The following is a 17,703-nucleotide window of genomic DNA, read 5'->3' as shown; positions in this document are numbered from 1 at the left end:
TGACCTCTGGAGGTCCCTTTCAACTGTAATAGGAAGTTACTGCAGGTAGGTGTACAGGGAGGATAACACCAGAGTCAGTCTTGTGCCTTAGGAAGATAACTTTAGAAGCTTTGGGGAGGATGGACTGGAGAGGGGAGTACCTGGAGGCAAGAAACTCAATTAAAAATTTATTGTGTTTATAGGGAATAGGTGATGAGGTTGTAAACTAGATTTGAGAGATGTTTTAAAGGCAGATGTAATGTAAAAAGTTTTACAAAAAAATACAATAGTAAACTTTTTACAGTATATCTTTGTCTTATTACTCTGCTTAATCATTTTCCCCTTTAGAGGATGTTATCCCTATATTAGAATTTGACTACAAATATAGGGTAAAGCTGTAAAATATTCATATTTGTATCCTCCTGTTGTAACTCAGAAATGTTTCCATAGAAATCTGTTATTTAGTAGACATTGTGTCATACTTACAAAACTTCCTGATTATAGAAATTAGTTATAAATGGAAAAAGAGGGACAATGTCACATATCATAACTGGGGTGAGAGAGGGAAGAGGCAGGAAGTGGAGAAGAATTTTCTTAGGTCTGTTTGATTCTAGACATCTCCCTAGTGTTATATCATCTTGCATCATTATATCAGAAAGGACTATCTTTCTCTGTCGCAATACCTAGAGGAGTAGCAGCTGCAAAGTTCCTTGTCTTCAAGTTCAAAACCATAATAACTTACAATCCCAGAAATTTATGCCTTAAATAGCAAAATTTCACTAACCATAACTTAGGGTTTGAATGTTTTCCTAACACTTAACATTTTATTTATTCTTTACTTATAAATTAAAACTACCCCATTCTGGGACTTCAAACATTACAGCAAATGCCTGATAATAGACTCATCATGAATATGTTGAAACTACATCTTTAAATTACTCTATACAGTTTCATAATAGTCAAGAATTTAAAATGAAATTTTGCTATTATTTATTATTATCTGCTTTATAATAAAATATACCTTATTAAATATTTAATAGTTTTCAAAGATCTTTTTTAAAAACCACATCCTTTTAAAAACCCAATTCATGTGTAATAGCATCCAGATTAAAAAGTCCATTTGTCCAATAGCATTTCTGTTATGATGGTGTCTCAAATTTCACAATATAAGAGAATTTAGAAATACAACAATAACACAAATATCATGTATTTAAAACATAAAACAAAACTTCAGATGGCATTAATTGCATTACTAAATGATCACATATTTAGAAACCATTGATATTATTACCTTTGTCATTTTAAAAATATTTTATGGGGTTATAAGGCAAAAAATATAGTGCTTAACATACATGTCACCATGTTAAGCATTTTCAAACTATTATTTTAATCTTTACATCACTGCAAGGTGATTATTTTTTATTATTATTTTTCTCTTTACAAATCAAGAAACTGGGGCAAAGATAATGTAGCTTGTTAAAGATTACACAGTATAAGATATATAATCCCACTTCTGACACTAATTAATGTCAACCGGAGCGATTTTCTATATGGTTAGAGTTGAAAGAACAGGCTAGATATGGGAGAGTCAAGAATCAAAAAGAAGTTTCATTTCAGAGTGAGGAAAATCTTGCACGCTAGAAGGGCAGTTGGACACTTGTGCTGGGGCCCGTCCCTAGGGGGAAGACAAGAGGCAGTATGGGGAAATCTCAATACTTACAGTGAGCTGTAGCTCTGAAAATGAAAAGGGTAACATTACCCTTCATTTGATTCACAGATTTATAGAAAGGTTTCCTGATTGAACATGGATACAAGTCCAAGCTTGTCCAGTACTTGTACAAGCTTAGGGAGCACCTTGTGTTGATCAATGCAATTAAATGATTATGTGACTTTTGCCAGATGGTGAGATCGCCCAGAGGGTGAGCACAAAGATTCTTGTTGGGCTAAGCTCAGCACAAACTGCTTGCTGGTTTCTAGCTTGAGAAAACAGGGTGTCTCCTAATAGTATCTTGACATCCTCAGATAAGGAGATTCCCCTACTTTCCTAAACCTATTCCAGGTTCTGAACAGTGGAGATCAGAAAGTACATCATGTTTCTTTCAATCTTTGTCATCACAAACATCAGGAAAAAATTCTCAGCAACAACCAAGGTGCCCAGGAAGACATCCTCTTTGTCTTCATCAGACAGGATGGGGGATGAATGGATTTTTAAAAAATGGAGTAGAAAGATAGGTTTAGGTCCATGGGTCATTAGCTGCATTTTGGGCTTGGGCAATGGTAGAGTGGGAATTTTCAGATGCCATTCCAAGAGCTTTGTGAGGCAGCTCACAGGCCAGGTTTGGCATCCCAGCCACAGAGAAGCCCCCATTCAAGAAAGAGAAGCTCTGCTTAAACTAACCTGCCTGCTTGCTTCTCTGTCTGCTTCCTCTTGGAGCTTGTACAAGCTTCATTTTCCCGGGGAGGTCCCTCCTCTCTGAGCTTCCCTCAGCTCCCTGCCCCACATCCAGCTTTCTCCCTGCTTTCTTTCTCTCCTGTTCTCCTCCTTGCCTTCTCAAACCTGTTAATCCAAATGCCGCTCTCTCTTTTTTTAAACAGAACACCAGATGTGCTCCCATTCAACCTTCCTGCTTTGTCGTGCAGCACACATTGACAGCACAGCCTCCCTCTAAGCCAAAAGGGGGCAAAACCAAAGTGAGTGAATGAGTGAATGAACAGACTAACCCTTCACTCTGTCATTGGACCAGGTGACTGTCAACCAGTCGGGACCATTGCTTAGTTCTGAAGTCAAGCAGTTGGCTTGCATAGGCAGGCCTGAGATAAGTTAGAGCAGGGAAGTCAGACTGCCCCTTCAGCTAAAATAACGGGTCAGTCACTTTGTCAAGTCTAATTGATAGAGCCCATCAGAGCACAGGAGGTCAGGTCAGTTAGGATAGGGCATTAATTGATCAGGACAATGAGAACAATGGCAAAAACAGCCCGCACAGTTACAACTGGGAGCCCAACTCTCAGGATAGTTCAAATGATTAGACAATTGCTCATCAAGAAGAGAGAGTTATTCGGGTAATTCATATCTAGGAGACTGTCAGATGACTTTAAAAAAAGAATTCAGACAGCACAGTCAATCAGGGCAGTTTGAGAATTGAGAACAACCATCAGGACAGCTAAACAGGGTTATTTCATCAGTTAAGTATGTCAGGTCATTTAGAATAGGGAATTGGTCAGTGTCTCTGATGTGAATGAATATTGTCAGCAACTGTTTTAGTCAGCAACACTAGCAAGCCACACACAGGCACAGGCAAAAGCCTGCTTCTACCTGAGACTCTGAAAGGACAAGGGCTCAGTTGCCAAAAGAAGGGAACTTGGATTCTCAGAGCCACCTCATCTCAACAGGTAAAGTCAGACATATTACCTCCTTTAAAGTCTCATTAGGGAAAAGACTAAAACAACCAGAGATTGTCTTGAATGAAAGAGTAGTTTGAGAATGAGCTTCTTTGGTCCCTTCCTTCTCACTGCTATCCCCCTAGATGGGAGAGTAAAGGGACATCTGCACCAGAAATCACAACTTTGATTTCTTACTGTTTAAAGAATCATATGAGCTTACCCCTGAGAGAAGAGACTTCTCCAAATGATGGATAAGGAGGGAGGGGAGAAGTGGAGGAATCCATATGCAATATCCTTCTGGGGGAGGTGGATTTGGGCAAGCAGAAAGGAGATGTTGCAGCCCTTGCTAGAGCAGGGGCTGAATCTTTTTCTGTATGTTCTGGACCTCTTCAGCAGTCTAGTGAAACTTCTGGATCCCTTCTCAAAATAATAGTTTTTAATTTTTTTTTTTATTTTAAGGCAATTGAGGGTTAAGTGACTTGTCCAGGGTCACACAGCTAGATGTGTTAAAGGAACCTCAAGTTCTTCTAAATTAGGGGTGCATAGAAGTATGCTATCTAGCTGCCCCTCAAAATAATAGTTTTAAAATACAGAATATGAGAGAAAGACTATGAAGAAAACAAAATATATTGAAATAAAGACGTCCATAGATTCCCAGATTAAGAACCCCTAATTTAGGCCAAACCTTAGATCAGGGTTACAGAGCCTTGAGCAGCAGGCTGGGGAAGCTTATAAACCCCTTCTCAAAAGAATATTGTTGAATATATAAAATAAAATGCTTGGGATTGCTAAGTAAACCAATTATAATGAAAGATTATTATCAAAATATTAAAAGAAAACAAAACCAGGACACCTGTTCATAGACTTAAGAACCCTTGAAAGGGACAGAGTAGTACCTTCAAAAGCACAAGATCTGAGGCCAGCCAGACAGACTCCAGGGATCAGGTCCTGTTGATGCTTTAGCAATGACACTGCTTTGTTTTTCATGCCTTCCAGCCTCCAGACTATGCCTGGCCACCTGCTCCTTCTACTGTCATTGTAAGTCTTAAGAGTCCCCGACTCTTTTTGGTTTATTTTATTTCCTATTTCTCACTTTGGTCAGATCAGGACTAGAGTGGAACTGCCCTAGAGAGCTGGTTCAGGGTTTGCCTGGGAGGGAATCATCCCCAGGCATCTTTTCTTAGCACTGAAATTTTCTTAGCCTTCCCCTTTCCCTACAGCCTGGTCTCTTATGCTAGAACCTGAAGGATAAGTGATATCATTCATATAGCATTTTCAGATTGGTATCATATTTCACAAACTATCTTCTTTGACTCCTAGTGCCCTTGTATTTGCATTAAAATTAATTTATGTGATTTGTTTTCATATGACCTTCATTTTAAAGTATATTCCACCTCTATCCCCTATCCAGAGAGCTTTCTTACATGACAGAACGTATGATCAGTGTTTCACACTCAAAGTCCCCAGTGTCTGAAAAGAAGAAGCTAAAGATTCCTATTTCCTCCCCTTCCCAGGGAGAAAAAGAGTTTAAAATCTTGGTACATTTGAATGATTGTGAATGATTTTCTTAAATGTTTCAGATGATGGGGAAGAGGGTATGGGATGAGATTTCTTAGTATCTCTACCAAAACCCTGGGGGAAATAGGAAAACCTTTTCTGTCTAGAAAGTATTCAAGATTAACCTATAAGACTAGTATCCTTGAGGGATCTTCAGTGCGTTTGATAGTTGGTGCATTAATTGAATTTTTTTTTCCTCTTGTTCCTCTTTTCAGACTCAAACTGTTTATCCTGGCATCAATTCTGCTCCACCAGTACCCAGTGTAAGATTTTCATCACTGATCATTCTATGGCCTCATCCATTCATTCATTTATCCATCTCCCACCCTGCATCTGTTGAAATAGACTGAGTCATGTACTGTGATAAGAGCCAGGGTCTAGGAATGCTAGACACAAGATAAAAGCTCTGGAACTGGAAAGGTTCTTTAATCTAATCTTCTAAGTGAATAAACATTTATTACGTACCTATTATATGCCAGGTATTGTGCTAAGTGCTAAAGATTTTTACAGAGGAGGGAAGTGAGTTTCAGAAAGATTGAAATACAAGGTTTCTTCCAGCTCTAATCTATGGAGTGCAACCAAAGGGAGAGTAGACTTCAAAATCAGGAAGATTGGCTTCCTACTGTAGACTCTTACTAGCTGTATGACTCTGCATGAGTCAGTTAGCTCTTCAATTTCCTTCTGGTCTCTAAGGTTTCTTCCAGCTCCAAATATATGATCTTATGTTGAAATGGCTGGTCACATGGGTAAGTGTCAGTGGTGGGATCTAAGTCCATTCTCTGATTCCAAAGTCAATGTGCTTTCCTCTCCATCAGGAAGGAATGGTGCCTGAGAAGCTGGAGTGGGAGTAAGGAGAGAGGAACTTGTCTTCCTTTGTAAGGGAAAGCAGCATCTGGAGTATCTGAGCTCATGCCATAAAAGCCTTTGTCCCACACTCCCTATGTTCCAAGTCTAGAAGTCCTAGGACCCTAGGGATAGAAAGGGCTTGAGCCAACAGCTTGTCCAAGTCCCTGATTTTGCAGATGAAGAGGCTGAATTACTAAGGTGACACAGACAGAAAAGATGGTATTTAAATCCATATTGTGTGACTATGGATTGAGTGTTCTTTTTATATCCCTGCTCATCCTCCTAGATTTGACTTATTCTCTCCCAGCTCAGGGTAAGTGGGGAGGTTGGGGAGGAGACATGGAGGGACATGCTCAGGAGCAAGACAGGCAGTACTTGTGAGGCAGACTTGTGACAATGAGTATTCAGGAAGAAAGTGTGAAATTTCTTTAGCTTTAGAAGAAATTGTGAAAAGAAAGGAAAATCAGTTCCCCTCTAGAAGCAAAGGCAATGGAACCATAATCTATAGAGAAGCAGAGAGACAGGCTTTGGAAACACTTCTGTCTTAAGTTCCAGAACCAAACAGACATTCTTCAGCTTATATTTTAGGAAGAGGATGTGTGTGTGCATATGTATGTGTCTTTGTATGTCTGTGCATCTGTATGTGTGTGAGGCTGTGGATGTCTGTATATTACTACATGTGTAGGGGACTGTTTGGATTTTTATTGTCTGATTATCACTCTGTCTATGAGTGGATTATTATTTCTGGGTTTGAAGGTGTTATTGACTCTAGGTGTTTCCATTGTTTCCATCTAGGCACCTGCTTTCCCAAACACTTTGTGCACCAGTCAGTTGTATGTAAGTTGTTACCCTGTGTTCATGGTGGAGGGCAGTGGGGAGGATGGCATGAGCCTCAGACTCTGTGACCCAAGAGAAAATGGCCCCTCTGGGATGGAGAGAGCCTAAGAAATCAGAAAGTTAAAAGCAGCTTTCACACTTGGAAATGGCCAATAGCTCCTGCTCCCCTGAGATGGCCCTCAAACCCTACCTTGTACTTGCCTCACTTCTTCCTGTGGCACATATGGCCAGCTTCCTCTGGCTTTTCTTTTCTTTTTATGGAGGTTGTCTTTTTCATTCTTTTCTCTAAAATGAGAATCAGCATGGTGTGGTGGATAGAGTGAGGAAATCTGGGTCCAAATTCAGCCTCTTGTTGATTGTGCTGGTTATAGATGCTGGACAAGTAACAAGCCTCGTGGGTTCTAGGAAACCCTGTAAGCTTCCAAGTTACAGAAAAAGTACTCACCTGCATTGGGAGAGGAAGTTTCCTCACTAGGGAGTTCTCCATATTAATGAAATAGCAGTTTAGTTCTCATTCTTATTCTGTCAATTGCCCATGTTACATATTTTCAGACTCATCCTTCTTGCAAAAGAAATTGCTCATCCCATTTGTCTTTTATTTCCTTTCAGCCCTTACCTTTCTCTACATTTATCCCTGGAGGACTCTACCCATTCAGGAACATCATCGTCTCTGGCAGCATCCTGCTTCCCGCCAACATGTTAGTGGTTCCCTTTAGCAAATATTCATTTCATATCTGGGCAGCCACATTCGTTCCTTATCACTCATCAGTCAATAATCATTTATTAAACACCTGCTGTGTGTCAGGCACTTTGCTAAGCAGTGGGCATACAAAGAAAGGCAATAGAAAATCCTTACTTTCAAGGAGCTTACAATCTAATAGGAGAGGCAACATGTAAACAAGTATATACAAACTGTATGAAGGATAAATGGGGATCAGTAGAAGGAAAGCACAAAGTTAAGAGGATCTGGGAAAGCCTGAATATGGTACTTGAAGGGAAGCTAGTTAAGTTAGGAAGTATAGATGAGGAGGGACGGTATTCTTGAAAGTAGACCAGGAGATAGAAGTGCCACAAAAACCTAGAGAGAAGACAGTCCCAAGCAGAAAACAGTGATTGACAATGTCAGAGACTGAGGGGAAATTAAGGAGGATGAGAATTGGGGAAAGATGGAGAGATTTGGCATTTAAGGGATCATTAGGTTTTACATGGTAGCACATATCTGATCGATAACCATTTTAGGGAGGGGAGGAAGAATAGAATTGAGTACTCAAAACTTAAGAAAAAACCCTAACTGTTAAAAAATTGTTTTAGTATAAAATTTGGGGAAAATAAAATATTACATATTTAGAAAAAGAGATTACTAATACCTTTGGAGAGAGCAATTTTGTTGGAATGGGGACAAAAGACAATAACAGAAGTGTTTTTCTAGCTGGAGAAATGCAGTATTCCAGGCCCAATAAAAAAGGCAAAAATGTCAGAGAAGAAGAAATGACTGTATCACCCAAGATCACCAACAGAAATAATTTGATAAGCCTTAATTTACCAATTATTCAAAAGGAGTCTGGCACTGGAGGCAGGGGGGAGGCAAAGATAGATATGACCCAGACCCTTTTCTCAGGAAGCTGACCATCTAATGGGGAGAAAGACCTGGTTCCCTACAATACTTGGTACAAAATTCCCTACAAAATTGGTACAATGGAGAGTAAAACATGGGGGGTGTACATATTCAAATGTACAGATTTGAAGTTACAGTTACATAAGGTAAGGTTACTGATTCTAGCCTAAAAGAAATAAGTATTATGAATCTGAATAATGTAACACTTCACAGGATTCCTTATTTGAACTACTCAGGGCCTATCTGTAAACACGATGATGATATCCAGGCAAAGTGAAAAGTAGGGAGGAGAGATCACTTTCACATGGGTTGGGTGAGGAGGTATCTTGGAGGGAGGAGGTACCTGAGGGAAGGTCTTAAAGAAAAAGGAACATTTCAATAAGCAGAGGTAGGGCAGAGAAAAATTGATGGGATTAATCACTCTATAAGCACCAGAAGCTGTCCTAGGTGGTTGGGACACAAAAATAAAAATGAGACAGTTCCTTCCCTCCAAAAAATTTCACTCTTTCAAAGGAAATAACATGTACAAATTTTGTTCTCTCCTTCAGGTTCACAATCAATCTGAGATGTGGGAATGACATTGCCTTCCATCTGAACCCACGATTTACAGAGAAAGCCGTGGTCCGGAACACAAAGATTAACTACACATGGGGTTCTGAGGAGCGTAGTCTGCCCGGTTTTATGCCCTTCACCCCAGGTCAACCCTTCATGGTAAAGCATAAAGAGGGAAAGAGGGCTTGTTGGATGGGGAGTAGATAGATTTGAACTCCAAAGTTTCCTTCAAAGTACAGTGAATTGAGAAGGGATTTGACAATCCAAGACACTAGACAATTCATTCCCCAGGGGTAAGAGTGGATCCCTTCCAGGCGTCTGCCCTCATGGGGAGATGAAAATTAGGAAAGGGCCAATCCAAAGGCTAATGTGGTTTATGGAGTGAGCACCAAGAGGTCTCATCATTTATGCCTAGAATGATACAGAATGATCGTAGCATGACTTCAATACTACAATGATCAGAGATTTCATCAGCCTAGACTCCCTCCATTGTCACAGACCACATAATCAGTGGTCCCCAAGAAGTATTGGGAGCAAAACCTTGAAGCTAAGCTGAAATGAGTTCTTCTTTAGCTAGACTAACCCTCCAATGTTAAGTATTAACTTTTTCCATCAGGGTCCCATAGAGCCTTTCCAGAGTCTTCCCAGAGCTTGTGGTCTAATATCATAGATTTCAACAAACCATAGCGTCTCCCCCATGCCACCATGAGGCTTTGGACAAAGACCAAAAGTGGAGGATATGTAGAGGTTTCAAAAAGGTGCCATTAAGTACTGTTTTATCTAGATGGATCATTGTAGAGGACTCAGCACAAACCTAAATGACACTTAGAGAAAAAAGCTTCAGTTTAAATAGGACATTATTCTGGATACTTCCTTTGGTAGATGAAGGAACAATTGTCTGATTAGGTTCCTTCTTTTGAAGATGAGAAGACTAAAATCTAGGGAAGGAAAGGGTACCTAGTGTATAATGAGAGTCAGTGATAGAGTTTGGAGCTGAGCAGATCTGGGTCCTCTGTCGCCTTCTCCCTGCATAACCTCCTCTTCCCTTCCCCTCCATCACTCTTTTTATTGAATCATAAAGGGTTTATATCACTTCCAAGGCCTAACCTAAATCAGTATACCCATGATCCTAAGATGGCTTCTTGTGAGGATCCCATTCTAAGTAAATTTCTGTGAAATAATACATAATAATTACCAGCATTTATAGTGCTTTAAGGTTTGCAAAATGCTCTACAAATTATCTCAGTTGGTCCTCACAACAATCCTTGGAAGTAGGTGCTATTTTATTATTCCCATTTTACAGATGAGGAAACTGAGGGAAACAGGAGTTAAGTGATTTTCCCACAGTCACATGGCTAGTGTGAAACAGGATTTGGATGTAATTCTTCTTGATTCCAAGGTCAAGGTTCTATTGGCTGGGCTACCTAGCTACCTTTGTTTATGGTCAATGATCAAATCCTAATCTTCTATTTATGATGAAATCCATATTTATACTATATCACTCCAGAATACTACAGCTTGTTATGACTTTCAGAATCCTGTCAGAGAAACTTTTCTTCCCTGAGGTCTGTTTAGACTTAAGGAAGCAACAAATGGCTCTATATGAAAGAGGAGAAGCAATGTAAAGGGATGGTGACTCACCTCTCATTTATATGTCTCCTGTATACAGGTGTACAAAATTTCCCCGGAAAGACAGAAAACTCCCTGAGGGGGAGGGATTGTTCCATTTTTTTGTCTTTGGAGCTTCAGTGCTTAATGTGATCCTTGGAACAGAGTACATGTTTGATTAACGTTCATTGATTGAGGGTCCCCTTGTCTTCCAGATCCTCATCAGGTGTGAAATGCACTGCCTCAAGGTGTCCGTCAATGGGCAGCACCAGTTTGACTACAATCACAGAATGAAAAATTTAGCCTCTATCAACCAGTTGGAGGTGTCCGGGGACATCCAGCTGACCCATGTACAGGTCTAAGAAAGGGCCTTCCACCCAGGTGTCCTAGCTGAAGATGTCTGAAGACAGCCAGCTGATAATGAAGGGCTTCTCACTCAGCTGTTCCAGCCTGAATGTTTCTTCTTTCTACCCCATCATCACTAGCTGATTAGACTCTAAGCACCAAATTTTCCCTCCACCCCTCCAATCAGGGGTAATTGGAGTAAATTGCTCTCCTCTCTGGGAGAAAGTAGAGAAGGGACATATTTTTGTTTTCCCTGGGGTTCCTTGCCAGGAGGATGGATAACTTCCTGAGGAAGGGTTGTTTACTTCTCAACTATGATGGAACCGAGGGTACCTTCAACCTGGTTGCTGTAACCTCAGGTGTGATATTTTGATATTTCGATGCAGAACAGGGAGTTCAGATATCACCACTCCTCTCATTCCAGAATAGAGCCTGTATCTCAGCATAGATTTGAGGTTCCCCTCCTCCTCCTGTCTCCATCTGGAGCCAATTACTTCTCTTCCCCTACCCCGTTTTTCTGCAGTGGTCCCCATTAACATCCCCTTTGCTTTCCCTGGTACCTCTAAGAACTTGGATATCTTCAGTGCCTTGTTATATGCCCAGAGATTTCCCCACTCCTTGTGAAGCACTCTTCCTGAGGGAATACTCTCTGAGAAGCAGGAGCCTGCTGTAGCCTCCTGCCCCTCTCCATCTGGGTGACTCAAGCCATTGTAGCCCCATCTCTGTGTCTACATTTTTTGAATAATGTGAATGTGTTTATTTTTTTTAATACAACCCAACTCCTCCTATTGGAATCTGCTTCCCGAAAGCAGGGGTCATGTCTCACCTATATTTTGTATCTCTCCGCTTCCTGACCCAGTCATACCCACACTGCAGGCACTTAATAAAAGTTTGCTATGTGGTATTGAGCTCAGAACAACTGTGATCTGTTAACTTGTGTTTGGGAGTCAGGAGTCAGTGAGGTTCTTGGCTTAGAGTATGAAATAAGGTATTTTACACAATTTACATGAGCCTTCTCAATGAGGGGGTGGGAGGGAGAAAGAGGAGAATCTGGAATTCAAAATTTTAAAAACAAATATTAAAAAATTATTTTACATGAAATTGGGGAAAATAAAAATATTTAAAAGTAAAAGTATGAAATTGGGGTGGGTTAAGTCAGGGGAAAATGGGGCTAGTCTTTGCTTAGTACTTTAGGTATAATGCTATACATACATTATCTTCTTTGAGGCTTATAACAGGGCTGGGAGATAAGTACTGTCATCCTTATCCACATTTCATAGATGGACAAAGTCATCAAAATGAAATGGTCATAGAGCTAGTATATGTTTGAAAAAGCATTTAAAGGACTTCCTAACTTTGGTCCTAGCTCTCTAATTCTCACCTGTGCTGGAAAAGACCAGAAACATTTGTATTAGTCTCATGATTCCTTTGTCAGTTGGCACAGTGACAAAATGGGAATTTCTTGGATGGACTTAAATCCGGAAAGGTCTTGGGAAAAAGAAGTCACCTGCAGAGCTGAAACTTACCTGGGCCTTTGTCTCAGAGTTCCCTAAGATAAAAGACCCTCACAACATGTATGACTTAGGTAAAAAATTTAGATAGAGCTTACTATCTAGTTAGAAAGAATAATCAATTAAATGCTTCCCCTGGCTATCCTGCCCAGGTAAGCTCTCCTTGATAACTTTTCTCCTCATCTCTGTAAGTATAATTCTCATCTGGATTTGTCTTAGATAATGTGCCCTGGAACATTTTGTCACAAGGTGCACAAATGTCATTTATGGATCTTTTTTGCCAGCCCAACATTGCTGAGGTTAAAGTTGAGGATAACAAATTCTTGGGCAAGGATTTCTTGGAAGTGAGGACCCAGAGCCCAGGAATCATTTCTGTACATCACAAAGTAGGGCAGAAGGAACAGAGTTTTGGGGGGATGTGAGGAACCAAGAATAAAACTGGAAAATTAGATAATGGATAAAGCGAGGGACTTGGACTTGGGAAGAATTGAGTTCAAATGCTCCCTTGATACTTATTAGCTATGTAATTCTGGGAAAATTCATTAAACTGTCTCAGTTTCCTTATCTATAAAATGGGGATAATAATAGCAATCACCTTTCAGGTTTTTTGTGAAGATCAAAAGGGATAAAAGATTTTGCAAACTTTAAAGTACCACATAAATATTAGCTATTATTTTTATTATTATTATTATTATTTGTTATGAGTTCAAATGTTGGAGTTCTTGTTCTTCTCAAAGCACAGCCGGTTTAGAGGCTTAGAGCCAAATCCAAAGGTTCTGTCCTTCAGCCTCTGCCTCTGCTTTCTTCAGCCTCCAACCAACACAGAGATGGAATGTCTCTCTTGACTCCTTCTGGGGAGCCCAGCCACCAACTACAGTGGTGTGAGATGAAGATGAATCTGGTTGTCCACTGAACTCTCCACTCGTAGCTTTATCCTCTGAAAACCCTTCGTCTGCCACCAGAGTCGCTCCTCTCGAGTCCAGCTGAACTCTCTTCTGCGACCAGCCAGCCAAGAGGAAATAATAATGTATTCTGGAATGGCTGTCTCGCCTTATATGTGAATCTTCTGAGAGAATGGGATTATGGATTTTCTCCCATAGTGCTCTCTGGCCCAAAGAGCTTTAAGGGAGGTGTGGACTCCCTTGAAGTTAGAAAGTGTACTTTGTGAAGCTAGCATACTTGTGGACTCCAATGAGTAAAGGTGTGAACACAAGCCTTGTATTAATTAGTTCTACTTAGTACCTTGTTTCAGGTTCTGGCCAAAATCTTCTTGTAAGATTAGATCAACTCTAATTAGTTAGCAGTTAGCAAGGATTCCAACATCTCCCCCTTTCTTTTGTTAGATGAAAACACCAAAGGAAATAGGAAATCTAATCAGATTAGTGGATTTCTAAAGGGGTACACATAAATCCATCAATATGGGCCAGAACTTTGTAACAGATATACATGGTATACATAAATCCATCAATATGGGAGGCATTATACATAATTTACATAAGCACATAGCAATATAACACAGGCTAGTAGTAATGTAACAACATGAATCAACCTGAAAATTTACACATGTCCATAAGTCCTAGAAATAGTCCATAAGGAATCCATTGTCCATTAGTTCATGTGCCAGGAATCCAATAGTTCCTGTAAGCCCTGAAGTACTGCAAAAGTCTCATCAACAATTTTTCATCTTAAGGAATCCAATGATTCTCGCTGGTTTTTCAAGAACTAAAACAGTTTCATCTTGTGTTAAGAAATCCAATGATTCCTGAAGATTTTAAAAGTCTTTTTAACGGTCTTCTTGTCAGCCATGCTCTTTCAATGGTGAGCACAATCAGCAACAGAACCACCCGATATTTCTTGGGTCTTCTCCTTTGTTTCAAGGGTCTGCTCCATCTCTCTGCGATGGACAAGGCGAATGCGGCTCGTCGGCACCCATCTGATTCCTTCTCCACATGTAGAGATGCAAGCAAATCCTCTCCCCCAAGCAGTTAGCCTATCTGGTCCCTTCCATTCACCACTTTCTGGGTCTCTCCACATCACCACCGTTTTCATTTCCAACAATTATTATTATTATTATTATTATTATTTTTTTTTTTATTATTGACCTTGTTACATGGGAAAGAAGTTCAACTGAGGCTTTTCTAGAATGAAATTTTTGGCCTTTAAACAGAGGGATTTTTTAAAAATATTTTTATTAACAAAGTTTTGTTTTTATATCACCTGGTTCCCAATGCATCTCTTCCCCCTCCCTATATTCTTCCTTCCTTCCTTCTTCCCTCCCTCCCTTTCTTCCTCCCTCCCTCCCTTCCTTCCTTCCTTCCTTCCTTTCCTTCCTTCTTTCTTCTTTCTTTCTTTCTTTCTTTCTTTCTTTCTTTCTTCCTTCCTTCCTTCCTTCCTTCTTTTCTTCTTTCTTTCTTTCTTTCTTTTCTTTCTTTCTTTCTTTCTTTCTTCCTTCCTTCCTTCCTTCCTTCCTTCCTTCCTTCCTTCCTTCCTTCCTCCTTCCTTCCTTCCTTCCTTCCTTCCTTCCTTCCTTCCTTCCTTCCTTCCTTCTTTCTTTCTTCTTCCTTCTTCCTTCTTTCTTCTTTCTTTCTTTCTTTCTTTTTTCTTTCTTTCTTTCTTCCTTCCTTCCTTCCTTCCTTCCTTCCTTCCTTCCTTCCTTCCTTCCTTCCTTCTTCCTTCCTTCCTTCTTTCTTCTTTCTTTCTTTCTTTCTTTCTTTCTTTCTTTCTTTCTTTCTTTCTTTCTTTCTTTTTTCTTCTTTTCTTCTTTCTTTCTTCCTTTCTTTCTTTTTTCTTCCTGCTTGCCTTTCTTTTTCAATTGGGGTTAAGTGACTTACTCGGGGTCACACAGCCAGGAAGGGTCAAGTGTATGAGGTCACATTTGAACTCAGGTCTTTCTGACTTCAGGGATGGTGCTCTATTCACTACACCAATTAGCTTCCCCAGCTATTATTATTATTATGTCATCTGTAGACAATTCCTGTTGCACTGTCCTTCTGTTCTTTCTTCCTTGCCTTTACTATTATATGTCCCTAATTTTACCCCTTCTCTGTAACAAGTTCTGTCCAATGGAGAGATATCCCATACTCAATTTCCTTCCTACCTAACTAAAATCTATGTAAATCTGTCATCTATCAACCATCTTAAGGTGGCTGGACACATCTGATTCACATCCAGACCTTAAAAAAAAAGTCTTCCACTCACCTGTCCCAGCCCAAATCTGCCTGTTTTCCCCCTCACCCTTCACTCTCCCAGGCTGATGTCCACCCACTCTAAAAGGATCAGGGGTTCTTGCCCAGCATCTTTCTCACTGGAAGCTCAGCAAGAAGTTGTAATAAAATGCACCCCTTTTTCTAGGGGTAAGTAGAGTTGGGAATATAAATCTTTATTTTCTCCAGTTTTCCCCCAATGCCCAGTAAAGGACCTGGCAAGTAGCAGGTGTTTAATAAATGTTTGTTGACTGACTGAAGGTCTCTCTCATTTGAGTGGAGTAGAAGTTCTATGAGGGTAGGGACTGCTTTATTTCTCTTTGTTTCTCCAAAGTCTAGCATAGTCCCAGTATATAATAGCTACTTAATAAATGCTTGTCAGTGGTTAGATGGATGGACAGTGCCTATTTCATAAGTAGGCTAGTATATATACACTGCTTTTCAAATTTTTGTTAACTTTCATTCATTTCAAATACGCATTAATATAAAGGCAAATCAGTTATTATTAGAAGATTGAAGAAACTTCCAAGAAATCACCACACAGATCTCTGGCTGTTTTTCTAAGTGCAAAGTCATTTATTGATAAAGCTAGAATCCAATGGAATCCAAGTCAACACCTAAAGAAAGTGCACAGCTGAGAGCCCAGTCCATTTCATTCTAGCCTCCTTCTTAGTGCTGGTATCACAACAGAAAAAGAAATCCCACTTTTAAAAATAATAGAAAACACTGTCTATTGAGAGATAAAGCCCATTTTCCAACCACACCCAAAATACAACTTTTTGCTTTCTCTCTCCCACCCTTGTCCCTCCTTCCTCCTCATGTCTCAGAAGCTTCATCTTCTGTCTCTCTTCTATTTCCATATGTAGCAGCGACTCTGGCAGTGTAGATAGGATACTAGCCCCGAAGTCAGAGAACTTGGGCTCGAGAACTTGTTTTGCTTTGGCTCTCGAGTCTCAAAATTCCCTTCTCTAAAATGAGGGAGTTGCATTCCCTTCCCTTCTAGATATATGGTCCCATGATGCCAAGGGGCATGTCCTTGAGAATGAGATCTCTGTTACGAGTGACCCTGCTGTTGGTCGTAACTCAATCCAGCTCCAGCTGCCAGTCCACTCAGTCTCCGTGGGTGTACGTCACTCTCAGGGGTCTGAATATCCGCCCAGATCACAATTACTGGGGACTCGGAGTTAAGCGGCTAACTTTTTCCAAGGTCTCACAGCTAGGAAGTGTTAGCGGTGGGATTTAACTTCAGGTCTTACAGCCTCCAAGTCCTCGATGCCTCCCTTGCTTCTGTATAAATGTCCGAGGGACATAGGGAACGAGTCTAAGATTTCATTGCTCAGGGAGAGTTTTCAGTGAGTAAACTCCCTTCACCCATGCAAGCTAGAACCTGTTCTACTGCTCAGTCTCAGAGAACTGCCCTAAGCAGGGAGAAGTTAAGTGACCTGGGTCAGAGACAGAACTTGTCTTGAGTACCCAAAATTCATTTAATCATCTTTAAGGACCATTCTGGGGTAAGCTCAGTGGTCACTTGGGAGTAGAGTTTCCCCTGGTGGGGTAGGGGGGGTTTAAATAAAGACAATATAAATAACTGTACATACTAATGAGCCTGTCCTCAGTCCTTTACAGTACAGGACTCTTGACAAGGTTGAGGATTACAGTACAACACACCCATTGTAAACAGAATAATCATGTAGATAACAGAAGAAATTTGCCTCCTTTTTTAACTTCCAGACCAGTGTGTCCATGTAGTCTACAAGGATCCCAAGACACCTGCCCAGCCTTTGCCCAAAGGTACAATTTGGTCGTGTGGGATGAGTACAGCCAGCTCTCAGTTATCTGGGGCTGGGAGAAAGATGAGCAGTGAACCTGGTTTGGGGGGGGAGAGGGTTAGGTCCCAGCCCATCCTTTTCTCATCTCTGTTACCCACTTTCCCTGGCAGTTAGCAGCAACCACAGGTGGCAAATGGGACAGGAAAAAGAGATGAAGAATGAGATCACCTCAGTTTGTTCCCCTGGCAGCAGGCAAAGAGCAGTGGGGCAGAAGTCAGGGATAAGGGAAAGAGAGGAGGAGGTTAAATCTTCTTCCTTCTGTGGCCACAGATAAGTGGCTACAGCCCTCTGCAGCAGCTCTAGCTGAGTCTTGCTTTAGAGAGCTTGGTCTCTTCAGGTTTCGATGCTGCTTGGTCAGTTTTCACCTCATAGGGAAAGACAGCCCCAAAGATGTCTTCATGGTAACGCTTCTGACTCTTAAAGAGAAAGAGAGACCAAGA

The 17,703-nt window shown here is 40.6% G+C and overlaps 2 protein-coding genes and 1 long non-coding RNA gene across 9 annotated transcripts in view; 1 reads left to right on the top strand and 2 right to left on the bottom strand.

The window, feature by feature from the left end:
- Positions 1 to 2,568, bottom strand: part of LOC127558949 (uncharacterized) — a 136,041-nt gene extending 133,473 nt beyond the window's left edge. Inside the window, exon 1 of the long non-coding RNA XR_007953040.1 lies at positions 2,378 to 2,568. This is a non-coding gene — a long non-coding RNA (uncharacterized LOC127558949). The remainder of the gene's footprint in view (positions 1 to 2,377) is intronic.
- Positions 1 to 13,356, top strand: part of LOC127558947 (galectin-9-like) — a 121,275-nt gene extending 107,919 nt beyond the window's left edge. For 4 of the 6 annotated variants that reach the window (XM_051992358.1, XM_051992353.1, XM_051992357.1 and 1 more), the window contains 7 exons: positions 2,575 to 2,670; positions 4,357 to 4,398; positions 5,133 to 5,180; positions 6,559 to 6,600; positions 7,210 to 7,298; positions 8,764 to 8,926; positions 10,591 to 11,639. In XM_051992358.1, coding sequence (XP_051848318.1) covers positions 2,575 to 2,670; positions 4,357 to 4,398; positions 5,133 to 5,180; positions 6,559 to 6,600; positions 7,210 to 7,298; positions 8,764 to 8,926; positions 10,591 to 10,737 — 627 coding nt within the window. In that variant the 3' untranslated portion in view covers positions 10,738 to 11,639. Of the gene's footprint in view, positions 1 to 2,574; positions 2,671 to 4,356; positions 4,399 to 5,132; positions 5,181 to 6,558; positions 6,601 to 7,209; positions 7,299 to 8,763; positions 8,927 to 10,590; positions 11,640 to 13,040 lie in introns of those variants that run through there. The other 2 variants (XM_051992355.1, XM_051992354.1) reach the window with 2 other exon arrangements.
- Positions 13,357 to 15,986: 2,630 nt separating this feature from the next.
- The window catches only part of NOS2 (nitric oxide synthase 2), a 47,805-nt gene continuing 46,088 nt past the window's right edge, over positions 15,987 to 17,703 (bottom strand). For both annotated transcript variants that reach the window (XM_051992350.1, XM_051992352.1), the window contains exon 26: positions 15,987 to 17,679. In XM_051992350.1, the coding sequence (XP_051848310.1) occupies positions 17,563 to 17,679 (117 nt within the window). In that variant the 3' untranslated portion in view covers positions 15,987 to 17,562. The remainder of the gene's footprint in view (positions 17,680 to 17,703) is intronic.

Source organism: Antechinus flavipes, chromosome 4 (assembly GCF_016432865.1).
Source record: "Antechinus flavipes isolate AdamAnt ecotype Samford, QLD, Australia chromosome 4, AdamAnt_v2, whole genome shotgun sequence".
Taxonomy (NCBI): Eukaryota; Metazoa; Chordata; class Mammalia; order Dasyuromorphia; family Dasyuridae; genus Antechinus; species Antechinus flavipes.
This window is presented reverse-complemented; position numbering and strand designations above follow the sequence as displayed.